Genomic DNA, 18,184 nt, shown 5'->3' with positions numbered 1-18,184 from the left:
CGGTATTTCTCCCAAAGCAGCCTCAGAATTTATGATCTTTGCCTCCACCCCACTAAACTATTGGGTAGGATTTTACCATCTCAAGTCAAGCTAATTCTTCTGTATTTGTAGACCAGGCCTTATCCAAGCAACTATGGACCCCTCCAGACACCCTTTTTATTGTTCATTTTTGATTATTTGAGCTCATGATGCTATTGGGTTGGCCATGGGTGACCCCACTTTTGATATTATTTGCTGCTGCAAAAGTTCTGGAGTGGCCATATTGCTCCATTTCTAATGTGTGCATATCCCATTACTTCCTGCTGAAATCCTGTTCCAGTTTATTTTTTGTCTCCATTTTGTTGCACTGTAAAAAAGGTAAAGGTAAAGGATTCCTGACAGTTAAGTCCAGTAGCAAACGCCTCTGGGGTTGCGGCGCTCATCTCGCTTTACTGGCCGAGGGAGCCGACATTTGTCTGCAGACAGTTTTCCTGGGTCATGTGGCCAGCATGACTAAGCCACTTCTGACAAACAAGAGCAGTGCACAGAAACGCCATTTACCTTCCCGCCAGAGCGGTACCTATTTATCTACATGCACACTGAGGTGCTTTCGAACTGCTAGGTTGGCAGGAGCTGGGACCGAGCAATGGGAGCTCACCCCGTCACGGGGATTCAAACCGCTGACCTTCCGATCGGCAAGCCCAAGGCTCAGTGGTTTAGACCACAGTGCCACCCGTGTCCCTGTAGCACTGTAGCTCCTGCAAATAGCAGTTATGTGGTAGCACTGGCAAAGCATTGCAATACAGACTAATTGAAGCAGTATAAATCCACCAATGATGAACTATTATTGCATCAATAATGTGTTGCAAAGCACATTGCAGCAAAATACCTGTCTCAAAAGAGGGCCTGTATTAGCATATATAAGTTTAGTTAAATGTTGTTGTTTTCTCAGAGAGGGGGGGGCATGGAAAACACTTATGTAAGACGGAAGCCAGGTGCATGCAGTTTATTTAAAATGCAGATGAGGGTTTGGAGTTCTTGACAAGAAGCAAAGTGTAGGCAGTGATGTTACAACTGTGTAGATACAGACAGCACAATATGTTTTGAACCAGTTTTTAAACGAAATAGCAATGCATGCATTGAAGTGTGGGGAAAAACATATAAAAGTGCTTAATTGTTACTAATTTTTATTGCAAGTAGAGCTGAAACAGAATTTCACAGAATAATTCTGAAGATTTCTTGATATATATTTTTTTGAATTCCATAAACAGCTTTTAGGAAGGTTGAAACGCAATTCTTGTCACCAAAACCAGGGTACTGATGCACAAGTTAACTGCAGGTAAACACACCACACACCGTCACTTCCCCCAACCCTCAAATTTGGCTTCTAACAATTTTGGATTAATTTGACCTCTAAGCACCCACATCTGTTGCAGGTCTAGTTGCAACAATACTGTAATTTATATCAAAGGGAGTGTTCTGGTATGATGAGAGCATACATGCAAAGCAGGGTCAACAAAAACCAACTGAGTAAAATATGCATATAGCTAAATGTCATTCCTGTGCAACGCAACTGGAAAGAGAAATGCTACTTTGCAATCTCATATCGGACAGTGAAGCCATTGATTCCCCTTCTGAAATGCTTTGCTAGAATGAGGAGGGGGAGATTTCTGAATCCAAATGTAGTGAGTCCTAATTTAGCCTGTGCAAGAAAACCCAGGGGGTGAAAAAGGGGGAAAGGAGAAACCATGGAGGGAGATTGCTTGCATAGCCAAAATAATTCCCAAAGATAGCTACCGAGCCATTGAACTCAAGCTACAGCAATCCACAAGAAATCAGAAACTTCTCTGCTAGAGATCGTATGTTGGGCAGGGCTGTTACTTTAGCACATGGCTGCCACTGGCCACAAATTGAATGATTCGTGCAGCTGTCTACAGGTGGGCTTCATCCCTTCCCAACAGCTGGGCTTCAGTGGAGGCATTTTCTGGATGAAGAACTGACGGATGTTACATGCACATTTCTAACACCGGTGGTGCAGTCCCCTCGAGAACCGCCATATATAGCTGATAGCATGCCTCCACCAGACCCGGTGCCATAAGCCCCCCCAGCAGCCAAGTTCTGCACTCCAACCCCATAGCCCCCGCTCCCAGAGGAGCTAATTCCTCCGGCTCCCCCGACTGCGTGGTGGATCCCACCGTGGTGCCCACCCCCACAACTCCCTTCTGTAGAAATGCCTGAGCTGTGTCTCCCACCCCCAGAGGTCACCTCGTGCTTAGGGGTAGTAATGCTCGAAGCGTAGCCTCCGCTTCTGGAACTGAACCCTCCTGAGGCTCCTACTCCAGCGCTATGTCCAATCCCATAACCAACACCGGCCGCTCTGCCTACTGAGCCAGCTGCAGTTCGGGAGCCCATTGTGTGGACGCATCCTGCACTTCCAGAGCTGAACCCGTCCCCAACGCCGCCGTAGGTGCCAACTCCATGTTCTACGCCTCTTCCTACAGCAGCTCCATAGGCCATTCCAGCTCCAGGTGCACATTCGCCAACCGGGAAGCCGCCACTCACCATAGCTGTGAAGACCAAGAAAGCAGGTTCTGTTATTTTGCTGATAGATTTACAAATCCAAACAGACAAGCAAACAAGCTGTTGATATTAATATTTTTTTTGATGAGGTGAATGCTGAATATACTCACCAACACTGACAGGGTTCCCTGTGCATATCCTGTTAGGAACAGAGAAACAAAATGCATTAATTATTTGACAACTGAAGGTGGCTTACATACGGAATTTTTGTACGATTGCCATATTTTGAAGATGAAAAAGGAGGACGCCGGGAACGAGTCTTGGTGGTGGGGAATCTAACAGAGGGGCCCCCACCAGTCTATATGCCTTTTCATGCACACTTTACCCCAATATGTGCATTTTTGCACTGATTACTTGGCTGATAAAAAGCCAGTGAAGTGTAAATTTTGCAGGATGGCTGTGATTCCGTACGCACTATGTTTCTGAAAGTGGAAAATTGGCAGATGCAACTTTGATTGTGACCTGAATCAAGCTTTTCCCACATCCCTACTTATGGTCCTCCATATGCTGTGGGTCTGCAACTTCCACCCTCCATAATCATTGCCCATGCTGCCCGGGGCAAATGGTAGCTAGAACCCAAAAAACATATCCATTCAATTATATGTGTATATTCAAAATGGCACCCCACCTGTGCTCCTCTCCTTCCAACATTGCTTTATAAGTAGCAATCTCAATGTCCAAAGCCAGCTTGGTGTTTAGCAGCTCTTGATAATCACGAAGCAGGCAAGCTAATTTATCTTTGGCCTGCTGGTAGGCTGTCTGCAGCTCAACATGCTTGCTCCGTGCATCTTTTAAGGCAATGTCACCACGCTGCTCAGCATCGCAGATAGCTGACTGCAGGCTTGCAACCTGGGAATGGGGAAAAGAATAAAAATGAATGGTTCGTCAGGAGGATACTCAAGATAAAGCTAAAAGCAGAAGGAAATGGGATCTCCGTGGCCTCTTGCAGTGCTGATGAGTGAGGGCAGGGATAGGGAACCTGCGGCCCTTCAGACATTGTTGGACTCCAAATCCTACCAGGCTCAGCCAGCATAGCCATTGGTCAGAGGTGGTGAAGTCCAACATCAAGAGAGCCACTGTTTCCCTACTCCTGAAGTAGTAAAAGCAAGCACTGGCTTTCCTCTCTGCTGCTGCAACTTGTCTTTTGGGGACCTCGCCAGTGCAAAGAATAGGAAAGGGCTATGTGATTTTTCTCAAGGGCTTTTCTTATCATCCTTTTCAATGGTTAGTCATGGATATGGTTGAGATGGCTTTCTGAATTCTCGTCAGCATATATTCTTCAAATATCCTCTGAACACTCATATATGATATTGTTAGACAATCTGTCATGATGACACCCAATGATAACTGATTTACAGTCATACCTTGGAAGTCAAACAGCATCCGTTCCAGAAGTCCGTTCGACTTCCAAAATGTTCGGAAACCAAAGCACAGCTTCTGATTGGCTGCAGGAAGCTCCTGAAGCCAATCAGAAGCTGCGTAAGCCCCGCTGGACATTCGGCTTCCAAAAAAAGTTCGAAAACTGGAACACTCACTTCCAGTTTCCGATCATTTGGGAGGCAAAACGTTCGGCAACTAAGTTGTTCAAGATCCAAGGTACGACTGTATATCTTGGAGATTTAACTTTGAGGTATGATTTCAGTCATTGGAAATTTACAGTATCTGAATGGCTAGCATGTGACGGGGTTTAGATATTTAATAGTTCATTTGCAATGGGCATTTCAGATGTAACCATCTTGGATAGTTGTCATGTGCTAGCATTTAGTAGTTGGCAGTAGCTGATGCCTTATGACCAAAAGATCAAAGCCACCAGAAGAGTCCATTGGACATGCCTTATACCAAGTCAGACTATTGCTCCATCTAGCTCAGTATGGTCTACTGGTGATGGTCAGTGGCAATGCAGACAGGAACATTTTTCAGCCCTGCCTGGATTGAATTTAGGAGCTGCTGCATGCAAGGCAAATGTTCCACTATTGCTATGCAGCCTCACAGCACACAACTTTTTTGAGAGCTGGTCAATCTGCTCCTCCTCTGCATCAGTAATAATCAAATGATCTTATTGTATCCAATACAGAGGCACAGCAAAATCATTCCCAGCAGAGGCAACAGGAAGGAAGGAAGGAAGGAAGGAAGGAAGGAAGGAAGGAAGGAAGGAAGGGCAGAATGTTGCTATATCTGGGATCTTTCTTGCAGCACACCCTCCAACCATTATCACAGTTGGGGAACTACTATATCAGGCCTTTGTCTATGGGTAGCTTGTGATCAGCACCATTGCCATTACTGGAAGACAAGTTCATCCGCTGAGACAAGTGGCTAAAACAAGACTTGCTCTACCTGCTTCTTTGCATTGTCAGTATCACTATGCAGCCTCTGGATCACTCTGTTCAGCTCTGTGATCTCATGCTGGTTGCATTTAAGCTCTTCGTTGAATTTGCCCCGATGGTTCTGCATTTCTGCAATCTAGTGCAAGGAAAACACAGTTACTTCTGGGAATCAGCACCACCTGAATAGCTGCTGAAGTGTCAAGGTAAGAAACCAGTGCTTTATCTCCTGAAATAGCCCAATAACTGTGCACTTACTGAAACATGAACATTTTTATTTATATATACACAATGGAGTATCCAGTTAATTACTTCCACCAGTGCAAGAGTTTCTGCTTGTACAACGGAACTTCCTGTCCCTCTCCCTGCATGCCAAAATCTGATCTGATCTCCCAAAATATGATCTGATCAAAATCTGATCTCCCAAAATCTGATCTGGAGGCCTGGGGGAACCTCTTGAGCAGATTTAGTGTGGTGTGGAGTGGGGCACAGGGAGAGGAGATGGAGGGAAGTTCCATTGCACAGCCAAAGGTCCTTGTGCTAGAGAGAGTACTTTGTTGGATACCACCCACAACTTTGATCTTTAATCCAGGGGATAAAAAGGAATGCAGGTGGTAGCACCCAAATAAATCTGAATTGTTCACTTTGTGTACATGCGGGCAAGTCTTGAATTTGAAATGCTGGATTCTATTGGCATAGCCCATTATTGGGAATTTATGTACAGTGTCTACTATAATGATGTTTGCAGTATAACTCTTAAATGATAACGACATAACTTAGCCAAAGTTGAGGCACAGTCCAAAGTGCATTTTTAAGGGAATAAGATGCACTGAATTTTAAGGGCTTTATTAGGATCACACTTTAATTCTAGGCTGCATTATGTTACAACTTGTGTCACTAAATACTGATCATCTGCAGAGAACCCTAAATGGGGATTAATTCTTGTACTCTGACTCACCTTGTTGTGGTAAAAAGCTTCAGCTTCTTGTTTGCTGGTATGAGCAATATTCTGATACCAGGCTTCTACGTTTTTAAGGATGAGGTCCATGTCCAAGTCACGTGTGTTGTCCATTTTCAGAACCACCGAGGTGTCGCCAATCTGGTGGTCAAACTGAGCCAACTCCTGCAGAACATGATATGGTCTCACTGTAAGATTGCACATGGCTAACCTTTCTCTTTTAAACATCATGCTCCTAATTTGGTCAAACAAATGAGTTGGACTACTTACTGGGCTTTTCAAATTATTCCTCTTATTAAGACAAATTCAGTAAAAATGTGCTGGATCGCAATAACAACAGATGCTCCCAAGCTGTCTTCAAAGAGACATTTGTAGGGAATAACTTCTACCCAATATTAAAATGTAAACATTTAGGCAAATGGAGACATTCCCATTGAGTATGGTGGGAATAAACTGAATTCGTAGGATGCAACCTCCATCCATCCAAATAAATATGCCCCCTGTTCTTGTTTTCATTTCTACCATATTTTCTGCAACATGACTCAAGCTCCGATGCATATAGTACATACAGTAGCTCTTCACATAAACAAGAGTTTCCTCTTCCCTTCAGTTGTTCCTTAAAAGGTAAAGGTACCCATGACCATTAGGACCAGTTGCGGACGACTCTGAGGTTGCAGCGCTCATCTTGCTCTATAGGCCGAGGGAGCCGGCGTTTGTCCACAGACAGCTTCCTGGTCATGTGGCTAGCATGACTAAGCCACTTCTGGTAAACCAGAGCAGCACATGGAAACGCCGCTTACCTTCCCTCCAGAGCGGTACCTATTTATCTACTTGCACTTTGACGTGCTTTCGAACTGCTAGGTTGGCAGGAGCAGGGACCGAGCAATGGGAGCTCACCCCGTCGCGGGGATTTGAACTGCCAACCTTCCGATCGGCAAGCCCTAGGCTCTGTGGTTTAGACCACAGCACCACCCGCATCCTTACAAAGCTCCAAACAGGAGATTCCACAGAGGTGAATAATGACGTGGGACTTTGTGACTCTCATTTTACATTTGGGGAAACTGAGTCTGACATGGTGGCTTGCCTCAGGCACCTTCAGTGAGCCTGTGTAGCAGTTGTGGAGGGTGACCAAGCATACCTAAATCCCATTTTGCAAAAGATGTCCAAGTAATAAGTTCCTATTTCTTTAGGGACAAGCTTCCCACATGGTTCATATTAAATTGTACCTCTGCAAAGACACATCTCAGGACTTCCAACTCTTGTGCCAACACATCTACTTTGGATTCTAGTTCTTCCTTGGTGAGGAATACGCTGTCAACATCCTGGAGAGAGAAGGAAAACACACACACAAAATGAAAGGAAGGAAGGAAGGACTGGTAGTATTGAATTTAATAAAGCTAAAAATAATTCTGTTCTTTCTATCTTGGAAGTGGCATTTTCATGATTCCAGAAAGCAGAAACATCTCCAGGCATCATTTCCTGCTGTGTGTGTACAGAGTATCTGCTTTAACTGAGGTGCATATAAGGTAGGTTTGGGGGCAAGGTATCACATGGACGGTTCCAGGTGCTCCATGGTAGTTAGACTGTATGTATGTAATTAATATTTTCCAGGCCACAACTTCTTACCTTTTTGAGCACCACAAATTCATTTTCTGCTGATGTGCGCCTATTGACTTCCTCTTCGTATCTGTTTTGAGAGAGAAGGGGGAAACACTTAGGGTTTGCTCTTACTTTTGGAAGAATTTAACGGAAAACCTGCTTTGCAAGAACCATCAGTGGGACCCAAGAAAGGAGTGTTTACACTAAGGAAGGGGTCAGCAATGTTTATCTCGCCTGGGATGGATCGGTCCCACAGAGATCCCTCTGTTGGCCAGACTGCGTGTGCAATTGCAGACGCAATTTTTGGCGCCGCAAAAGCAAGTCCCCGTAAATCGCTGCGCTGGTTTAGCGCAATGGGCGGGCAGGCAGCTTGGTTCGGGGGCAGCTTGTGGGCTGGTCAAACGACCTCCATGGGCCACTTCCGGCCCATGGGCCTTAGGTTGCTGACCCCTGCACTAAGGCAAAAACAAAATTGGGAGTGATTTTCTTAAACAACTTTGGCAGTTCTGGAAGATTCCCCCATTGGCTGATTTCCCAGAGATTGCATGAAAGTGCTTACCACTCCAGAGTGAGGGCAATCAGTCATCCAGTTGCCTAGAAACACCCACATGACTGATATAAAGATATATTGGCCTCACTCTGAATTGGCTTCATTTATCCACACTGATGTCATTGTGTAGTCAAATCTGATTGGCTACCTAGTCCCATGAAAGAATGATGGGATCATGGGATCAAACAGGGTGGGGAAGCAGTTCTCTGAAGAACAAAATAGCACTAGTTGAGCAGCACAGAGGATGGAACAATGGTAGTGACCAGAAACCAGCTGAGTTTTTAAAAATTAAATCTTCTCAGTTAAACACTTTTTTGGTAGGCAACTGTGCTTAACAGTTTGCAAAACAAACTTCCCTTATATAATGGATTTTGTATGTTATTTTGTTGTATGTTATTTTCACAAATATATGCATTCTATTCACATTTTACCCTAGTACATGCATTTTTGTACACATTGCTTGGTTGGAGAACTGCATTGCATAATTCAGATAATTTTGAAGGATGGCTGGGTTTCCCTTAATGCACTTTCTCAGAAAGTGCAAATAAGTAAGTTGCTTTTAATTGTTCTTCCCCATCTCTAGAGATGGCTACAGATTCAAATGGCTATGTATATGAGCCCTTCAGTATCAAACAATCTTATCTTGAAAAGCAGCTATGCAGATTAATGGGTGATATCAAATTAATGGGTGATATCAAATCAAATTAATGGGTGATATCATCTGCATAAAGCAGATGAAATAAATTAAGTCCATTGATTTCAATGGGGCTACTCTGAGTGTGACTTGTTGGCTTTCTCCCAATGCGTAGAAGGGGAAATTGGAATAGAACCTTTTTTCCCAAAAGAAGAAGAAGAAGAAGAATTAAAATGGCCCCTCTACTCCTGGGTGAGGAGTTAGGGAGGCTGCAAAACTTTCATCTAGTGGTTCTCAAACCTTTTTCTCAGGGCCACATTTTCAGAATAAAAAATTGATCCTGCCACACCAAATTTTACTGATGAGAAGCACATTGGAAAACAAAACAACTCCCAGCAGTGCTTGATTTTGAAAAGATATCTATCTATATTCTGCAAAAAAATAAAAATAAAATAAAAATATACTACACCAGGCACATCCAACTCTCAAGAGACTGTGATCTACTCATAGTATAAGACAACTGGGCAACTGACCCATTGTCAGAGTTGTTGAGCTTTTTTGGGGGGTACATTGCTGGGGGTCCACAGATCGACCACAATCGACCAGGGGAGCACCGTGATCAGCCAGTAGATAGTAGATCGCGATCATCGACCTGTTGGACATGCCTGTACTACACTATACTACACTGAAATGTTTGAATGCTTCCTTGATTGTCCTTGAATTTTCCCACCACACTTGCCATCGTCTCCTGTGGCACGCCACACCCTTTGCAAACCACTGATCTAGTGAATGAGTTTACTTACTTTGACCTGTAGTCCTCTACCAGTTCCTGCATGTTCTTCTGTTCATGTTGCAGTTTCTGTCTCTCACTCAAGAGGCATTCTAGCTGCTTCTTAAGTGCGGCCAGGAAATTCTCATAGTAGCCTTCCAGGTTCTTCCTTGCAGGTTGGACACACTGGTGCAGAAGCTCCCACTTGGTGGCAAGCACCTTATTCTGCTGCTCCAGGGATCGGACCTGAAAGGAACATGTTGTTATTTAGTCGTTTAGTCATTTAGTATTGTCTGAGAGCCAGTGTGGTGTAGTGGTTAAGAGCGGTAGACTCGTAATCTGCTGAACTGGGTTCGCTTCCCTGCTCCTCCACATGCAGCTGCTGAGTGACCTTGGGCCAGTCACACTTCTTTGAAGTCTTTCAGCCCCACTCACCTCATAGAGTGTTTGTTGTGGGGGAGGAAGGGAAAGGAGAATGTTAGCCGCTTTGAGACTCCTCCGGGTTTAGTGAGCTATGAATGAAAGTTAGAAGTTGTAATCGGGCATGGGGAACCTGTGGCCCTCCAGATATTGGTGGACTAAAGCTCCCATCTCCCCTGACCTTTGACATACCCTCCAACATTTATCCAATGAAAACAGGGATGTCCCATTCCATAATGATACATTTACTATTTATACCCCACATGTCTTATTGAGTTGCCCCAGCCACTCTGAGCAGCTTCCAACATATATAAAAACATAACAAAACATTAAACATTAAATAAAAACTTCCCTATAGAGCATTGCCTTCAGACAACTCGGGGGTTGGATAACTCCATACCTTCAACATTACTCCAGTGAAAACAGGGACATCCTACCACACCCTCCAACATTTCTCCAATGAAAGTAGGTGCATCCTAAGGAAAATTGGGACCTTCCAGGATCAAATCAGAAACTGGGATGGCATCTCTAAATCGGGGCACCCCTGGAATATAGGGACACTTGGAGGGTCTTTTTTGAACATGCTGTCTGGGGCTGATGGGAGTTGGAATCCAATGACATCTCTGTTCCAGAAGGTTCTTTGATGCTCTTAATTCACTTGGGGTGGGCACCAAAGATAAGGCACTCCCACCTTTTCCAGAGGTTCTCATGGTGTTAGCTATAACAGTTCAGAAACAAACCATAAACTGATTCCCCTGATACAAAGCTCCCTGGTGCTTGTTTGCATGAAGGAACGTTCTTGTGGGTATGGGACTGGTTCTTAAGCACCCTTTTATCCGTAAGTAACAAATGAATTGGAATTCAAATGTTTAGTTTTTCAGGGAACTTATTTTCCATGCAGAAAATAAGACTGCAGCACTCAATGCATTGCAGATGGATTGTACTAAACGTATGAAAAGATTTCCAGCAGACAAGAAAAAGAAAAGGGGTGGGAGTTGTTAGCTAAAAATAATCTGAAGAATGAAGGAGAAACTAGTAGCTTTATAACTTCCCTTTTTTTTTCCTCCTGTGCTGGAAATAGTCTCCTGAATCTAATGCAACCAGTCTGCAAGTCTGTAATATTAAATGCTACGCATTTATTTCCTGGATGAAATATAAGTTCTCTTAAACTACTCTGCAACAAACCAGGTTGCAGTGATTCAGGATATCATTTTACTTGCATGCACTCTGAAGTTTCTTCCACTACCCAGAAGTCTTAGTAACTGTGTGAGTACAGAACCAAAATGAATTTTGTTGCAAGTAATATTTTTTTCAAACAGGTCTTGCAACTTACGTTTGCATTCTCACTCTACCTTCCAGTCTCGCCCAAGGCAATTTGTGTATGTGTGTTTAAAAATAATAATAACCAGTTGCCTTTCCTCTGTGATACTTGCAGCATTTTTACAGGAAAATATAGGCTACCCAGTTTGTCCAAAATGAGGCCAAATACATTCTCCTGGAAAAACAATGGCATTTCATTTCATCACTCCATGAGTTGAAACTGGAATGAGAAGCTCCCCGAAGAACCAGAGGTTTTTACAACTGATGTAAGATGGACAAAATGAAGCAGGATGGAGGGAACCAAATCTGTGTTGGATTTGACATACAAAGTAGCATGTCAGGAAAACGGAGCAAATGGAAAGCATTGGAGGGCTACTTTAGCGAATTAGGAGGAGAACTTTGAACCAAGAAGCTCATGGCTCAAATGTTGTCTTTTAGGCTGTGCACACACCATACATTTAAAAACTTTTCCCCTCAACCACCAATAATCATGGGGTTTGTAGTTTACCCATCACATTGTTACAATTCCCAGCACCCTGAACAAATTACACACCCCATGAGGCTTCCCAGGGGTGAGGAGAATGCGCTTTAAATGTATGGTGTGCATGCAGCCCTAAACAAGCTACTATCTCTTAGCCTCCCTCCCCAACTCCACTTCTGCAATAGGAGCATAATCTTTACAACAGGTCTGTTGTAAAGTTTCCTGAAATAATGCAGTGGGTCCTTTAAACCCTAAAGTGGTTTATAGATGTGCTAAATGCATAGTTATGTTTCAGGAAAGGCTTTTAAGAAGTAGATTTCATGGTGGGATTTTAACCGGTGAGTAGGAAATGATAAATAGATGTGATTGGAGCGTACTCCTAGGACCAGGGAGCACCATGGCAGAAACCCAAAAGAGGAGGAAAGGGAAAAGAGCAAAGGCAGAATGAACTACAACTAAAGGAGGTTGGGGTCCTCATGGAGAAGGAGAAGGAGAAGTGTTTGGACTTGATATCCCACCTTTCACTCCCCTTAAGGAATCTCAAAGCGGCTAACATTCTCCTTTCCCTTCCACAACAAACACTCTGTGAGGTGAGTGAGGCTGAGAGACTTCAGAGAAGTGTGACTAGCCCAAGGTCACCCAGCAGCTGCATGTGGAGGAGCGGGTAAGCGAACCCAGTTCACCAGATTATGAGTCCTCCGTTCTTAGCCATTACACCACGCTGGCTCTCTTCTCTTCATTTAAAAATTGCCTTGGGGAGAAAACCCATTGGATGGCCAAGCTCTTACCTTATCGATGAAGCAGGCAAACTGGTTGTTCAAGGTCTTCATCTCCTCTTTCTCATGTGTCCGTGCTTTCTGCTCCTCTGGATCAACTCCAACCGAAAGTGGCTTCAAGAGGCGTTCATCCATCGAGACACCTCGGATCCCTTCGCCTCTGCATGGCATGCCACCACCCAAACCTCCCATTCTACCATAACCTGCAAAGCCACCCTGACACCCTTGACCGCCCATGCCCATGCCTTGACCACCCATGCCTATGCCTTGACCACCCATACCTATACCTTGACCACCCATACCTATGCCTTGACCACCCATACCTATGCCTTGACCACCCATAACCATGCCTTGTCCACCCATGCCCATGCCTTGACCACCCATAACCATGCCTTGTCCACCCATGCCCATGCCTTGACCACCCATAACCATGCCTTGTCCACCCATGCCCATGCCTTGACCACCCATAACCATGCCTTGTCCACCCATGCCCATGCCTTGACCACCCATGCCCATGCCCATACCACCCATACTACCATAGATTTGTCCTCCATAGCCCTGACCACAAGCAATCCTTCGACCTCCACCACCAAAGTTATTAAGGCTCACGCTGGAGTAGCCACCAGCTCCCTGCGTCCTTGCAACTGGCTGACACATAGGAGCACAGCTGCCTCGGCCACCACCCAGGCCACCAGTGACAGAAACAGAGGAGAAGCCCTTTCGTCCACCAAGGTATCGAGGACCACCACATATGTTCATGGTAGCTTTTTGAAAAGTGAAGCAAGCTGGTACTATAAGTGAAGCAATGGGACGAAGGAAGAGCAGAGGGCGAAGTGCAGAGAATCCCTTTGATATGAAATCAGGAGCTCCGCTCTTATATATGGCTCAAGAGTTGCATGGGGTGCAAAAAAATTAAATGAAACAGCATGGGTTTGGTTTGCCTAGCAGCCAGAAAAAGTTCCTTTTAGTGCAGCCTCTGCTCCAGAGCAAACACTTATCATATATGAAATAGTGTGAAATTAAAAAAAACTTGCTTTGCTTGCAAGCTTTCTTCTCAGCGGCCTTTGTGCTTTACTTTAATTAATCTGCTTCCTCAATGTGTAATTATCTTTCAGCCAAATACTTCAAGTGGCTTGTTTACAGGTGTGTTTCACTTACAGCTTCACCCCTTTTTATGTTTAATTATGTCAGGGAACATACCATTATTGTTAATGAGCAATTTTTCCAGGATTACCGTCCTCCATCCAGATAGGACGGACATGGGGGAGATTGCATTCCGAGTTGCTGCCAGCATTTTGCTCAAAGGGGAATCTGAAATGAATTTGAGGGGTACCTCCTTAATCAGAAATCACCAAGGACAGAAAAAGTTCCGTAAGATATGGGATTTCTCCGGGAGGGGGACTTCCAAAAGACTCTGACTTGCTAGCAGACTTTTGCCTAAAGCAAAGCTGGAAGTGCATTTTGAGGCTCTTATGTTAAGCAAAACATCTGGTGTATAAGAATGTTGAGAGAATTTTTTGGGGGGGGGAGTCAGGGATGTTTTGTACACACCTAGTTGTATCTCTCCCATGAAACAAGGAACTAGCTAATAGCAGTAAAGGGATGCTAACTAAAATAGGCATGACCTAAAGTAGACCTAAAGTAGAGGTGGGGAGTCTGTTGCCCTCCAGATGCTGTTGGACTCCAACTTCCACCAACCAGCAGGGGCAGTAGTCAGGGATGATGGGAACTGTAGTCAGATTCCTTGTCCATGGATTAAAGAGACAATGGAATGGTTTCAACCTGCAGATAAAATCTTCTGCTTGTGATTGACAGGCACACTGTCCAGTTTCCGGTGCTTCTGAATCAGTGCTCAAGAGTTGAACTGGCGGGGCAGGGGGATGACGCTTTTGGTCCTGGAAAAATTGGCAGATGACACTTTTGTTGTTTACTGGTTCACCCCAGTTTGGAGAATGTAATTCTCTTTGAAGACATGCTGGGTTGGGATGAGACATTTCCCAGAACCCTTGAGAAATTGGGCAGATCTCACTGAAACTATGTTGGCTTCCTACAGAATCCCTGCAGATGTTTGTCTGAATAGGAGCTCCCCAAATACCACTGAGTTTTACTGGCAGTGAAATTAGTCAAGCACACCTCCCCTGCCCACCAGATTATGCTAATAAATTGTAATGAAAATGTTTGTCTTCTTTGGAGTCTCCTTCTTTGGAGTCTCCTTCTTTGGAGGTCTTTAAGCAGAGGCTTGACAACCATATGTCAGGAGCGCTCTGATGGTGTTTCCTGCTTGGCAGGGGGTTGGACTCGATGGCCCTTGTGGTCTCTTCCAACTCTATGATTCTATGAACCCCTTCAAAAATTCCCATAGATCTTTTGCCCGAGCTTCCAAATTTAGCCAAGATTTCTCTTCAGACAAAAATTTAGGAAGTTACACAGTGTTTCCAAAGTGAGTCTTCTTGCTTCCCTTTTAATCTTGTCAGTGACTCTGTGAGCCCAGCCGAGTTCCCACATTTTACTAGGTTTTGAGGAAAAGCTAAGTAATGTTTAGTTTAGCGGGGGGGGGGGGGACGGACGGAGAGCTGAAATTATAGAGGTTTAGAGAAATATTCATGGCATGGTGAGTAGAGAGAACTTTCTCCTCTTCATAATATCCAAACTTGTGGCCACACAAGCGAAACCAACCAAAAGCAGTCTATTAAGGCAGCCAAATACTTTCTCTCACACAATTAGTAATTAACTTACAGAACTCCTTGTCAAAAGATGTGGTAATGGCCACAAGTTGGAATGGCTTTTAAAATTAAATTAAGATGCATTCGTGGAAGATGGCTCTATTGTAAGCTATGAAGTCTCCCAGTTCAGAGTCAGCATGTCTCTGAAGACGAGTCTCTGGGAATATCAGGTGGTGCTCTTGTGCTCAAATCCTGATTGGTGACTTCTCACAGGAATCTGGGTGGCCAATGGGAGGAAAGGATGCTGAAGCTGACGGGTCATTGGCTCGATCCAGCAGAGCTCTTCTTATGTTCTCGTGCTCATTGCTTGAGGGCTTCCCACAGGGACCTGGTTGCCCATAGGAACAGGAAGCTGGACTGGCTAGGTCTTCAGTTTGATTCAGATGGGCCCTTATTCCTTCAGGAGAGGGAAAACATTGGTGCTGTAGATGTTGCTGGAGTCTAATACACATCCAGCATGGCCAATGGTTAGAGAAGATGGGCCTTCACTAGCACTCTTTCCTCTTGTTCTTTTATATATATATACATTTTTATTAAAGTTTCACAAGTTTTAAACAGACACAAAAACACAAACAAACACAACACAACATAAATAACAAGTATAGTTTCAAATCCATATTTTCTTAACATCTTTCCCTGACTTCCCCATACCTCCCCTTCTTGTATTCCAATTCCAATAGTTAGTTCAGCAAGTTCTTATCCCCAGCTTTCACCTTATTATTATTATACTTAATTCATCTTAATTAACCAATTTTAACTTATAGACCTCAATTTAAACAAGAATACTCATTCTTCACACTCTTTTCTAAGGTCGACCCAAATTCCCTTCCACGAATTTCCCAATTTTTATATTAATTGCAAAACAAAATAACAAAAAACAACAACATATAATTATACACCCTTTGGATTCCAAAGCTCTCACCCCCCCCCTTTCCCGGTTTCGATCCCTCTTTCCTCTTGTTCTTAAATCTACTTGCTTATTTGTCAAACAATGGTCTGAAATCACAGGAATGGAACAAAATGAATATGGTTGAGGCTTGTGAGAAAGTTATTTCAGACACAAGTATCCACATCTCAAAATCAAGTTGCTCAAACTTGTATATTTTTTTATCTTTTGAGTTGTTGGGTTTGTGAGCAACTTTTATATTGCCAGTAAGACTTCAGGTTTACCTCAGACTGCAAACACTCCTCTGTTCCTGGGCTAAAACTATGCTTCACTTTATCACTCCCTGCCCAGGGGCATCAGCCAGGCACCTTTGCTATAATCTTTTTGCTGCCTGGCCAAAACCCTTTTGGTTTAGCCAAGCCTATCCACACATACAGACTGTGGACAGATGTTTTAATCTGTTGTTTTTTCCAAGTTCACCATTGATTTTAATTATCTTTTGAATGTTTTAAATAGTAGTCTTTAACTTTTTTTTACTGATAATTTCATTGATTTATTCTTTTAGTAAACCACCTCTAGGTGGTATATAAACTTCATTAAATGAATAAAATTACATGTCACAGATAAAATAGCAATATTATTAACTTTCTAATCCCATGGCGGCTGATCCCCACCACCTCAGTCTGCACTCAGACAGCCCCCATGCCCCCGTCTTCTTACTTCCAAACCATCCAGAGGGTGGCACTGGCTGTTGACTTTGTAGAGCTCAGCAAGGAGGATGGGGACAAAGCTAGAATTAGCCTGCTCTGCCTGCCATTGAAGCAGCTGCCGTCTGGGCTCCTTGCCTTCTGCCCTACCAGTCCTAGGGGCAACCCTGAGGAAGAAGCTGATCTGGATATAAGAAACAAGGCAGGCAGGTGAGGCTGGTGGAGCAGTGACCAACCTCCACTGCCAGCCACCAAGGTAATCCCAAACCTATAAAATATTATTAATTTATCACGTGGAAAAATTATTGTACTTGTCAATATTTATATGGTACCTTGGTTTGCAAACAGTCTGGTTTGCATACGTTTTGGATTACAAACACGTCAAACCCGGATGTTCGTGTCCCAGTTTGCAAACTTTTTTTGGATTACAACCCATTTGGGGGAGATTGCAAACAAAAAATTTCTGGAGGCCCCATTGGCAAAAGCACACCTTAGGTTACAGCCTGTTTTGGTTTACAAATGGACCTCCAGAACAGATTATGGTTGTAAACCAAGGTACCACTGTATATCTATTCTACATGATTTCATTTGAAGGATTCTGTTTCTCTTTTATTTCCAGCATTGCTTGGTTTAAGCAATTCGGGGAGTTTACATGCCTGCTACCCTCTGACGTTTTGCTGGCCATTCTCTTGTTGATGGTGACCTCTTCTTTCATTTCTGTGTAAGGAGCATGTGAGTGGCAACTATTAAGTTCCATTATCAGCTCTTTATGCTTGACTCGTTCTTCCAAGGTTAGGACATTTCGTTGTTGGCATCCGTCTGTCTCGGGAGACAATGGAGGAGTGTGTCTTTGGGGGTGAAATCAAACTGTTGGAAGCACCTGCTGTGGCTGTAGAGACCAATACGAGAGAGACATGTTTTGTTGCAGCTGGGGCAGATGAAGGCATCCAGATGTGCTACTGCAGATGTATCATGGTGTTTCTTCTCTCTGCACTCCTACCGGTGGTAATTTCTCCTTTGCTATGGATACACGACCCCACTGTTTGTCTCCATGCACTGCAGTCACCAGCAGGGCATTCCCACATTGCAGGGTTGATGCTGCCAATCTTCATGCCACATGCAGAGCTGGTCTTCCAATGAGCCTGGCTGACATTTTAGAGGGGATACATTTGTCGTCATTTTACTTCTTGTTGGGGGTTTTTAGTTAGTCAGTCTGCTTATGGGTCTTAAACTGCTTCCCAGCAAACACTTCCAAGCATTATACAACAGTAATGTAAAAAAACCAAAAAACATTTAAAATTAAATGTGCATAACAAAAGCAACCCTCAAATTACAAAATGTCATCTAGTGCAAAATATGACATGGCTGCTTCATGATGGATGAAGTTTTGCTTTTATTGTATTCCAGTATCTCTGTTATTGTTATATACTGTCCTGGGATCTGTTTGGATGATGAGTGGATTAGATTCAAAGAAGGAGGAA

General features: G+C 43.8%; 1 protein-coding gene across 2 annotated transcripts; it reads right to left on the bottom strand.

Moving 5' to 3' along the window:
* Positions 1-981: 981 nt before the first annotated feature.
* LOC310697864 (keratin, type II cytoskeletal cochleal-like) lies at positions 982-13,213 on the bottom strand. 2 transcript variants are annotated; one of them, XM_083484474.1, is made up of 10 exons: positions 12,912-13,213; positions 12,400-12,632; positions 9,425-9,636; positions 7,465-7,525; positions 7,065-7,160; positions 5,839-6,003; positions 4,894-5,019; positions 3,188-3,408; positions 2,670-2,698; positions 982-2,546 (listed from the first exon to the last, which is right to left on the bottom strand). In XM_083484474.1, exons 1-10 carry the CDS (start codon positions 13,144-13,146, stop codon positions 1,948-1,950), a joined length of 1,977 nt encoding a protein of 658 aa, XP_083340600.1. In that variant the 5' UTR covers positions 13,147-13,213; the 3' UTR covers positions 982-1,947. The 2 variants fall into 2 exon arrangements, with proteins under 2 accessions (XP_083340600.1, XP_083340599.1); XM_083484473.1 differs by having other exon boundaries at positions 12,400-13,213.
* Between the last annotated feature and the right edge of the window lie 4,971 nt (positions 13,214-18,184).

Source organism: Podarcis liolepis, assembly GCF_965112155.1.
Source record: "Podarcis liolepis genome assembly, chromosome: 2".
Lineage (NCBI taxonomy): Eukaryota > Metazoa > Chordata > Lepidosauria > Squamata > Lacertidae > Podarcis > Podarcis liolepis.
The sequence above is the reverse complement of the archived record's forward strand: the minus strand, read 5'-3'. Positions and strand labels throughout refer to the sequence as shown.

Excerpts from the sequence above, each read along its gene's own strand:
- LOC310697864 (XM_083484473.1), bottom strand. The coding sequence starts at position 13,146 with ATGAACATATGTGGTGGTCCTCGATACCTTGGTGGACGAAAGGGCTTC. Across the intron at positions 7,161-7,464 it reads AATTTGTGGTGCTCAAAAAG|GATGTTGACAGCGTATTCCT; the intron begins GTAAGAAGTTGT and ends TTCTCTCTCCAG. Across the intron at positions 3,409-4,893 it reads CTGACAATGCAAAGAAGCAG|GTTGCAAGCCTGCAGTCAGC; the intron begins GTAGAGCAAGTC and ends CCCCATTCCCAG.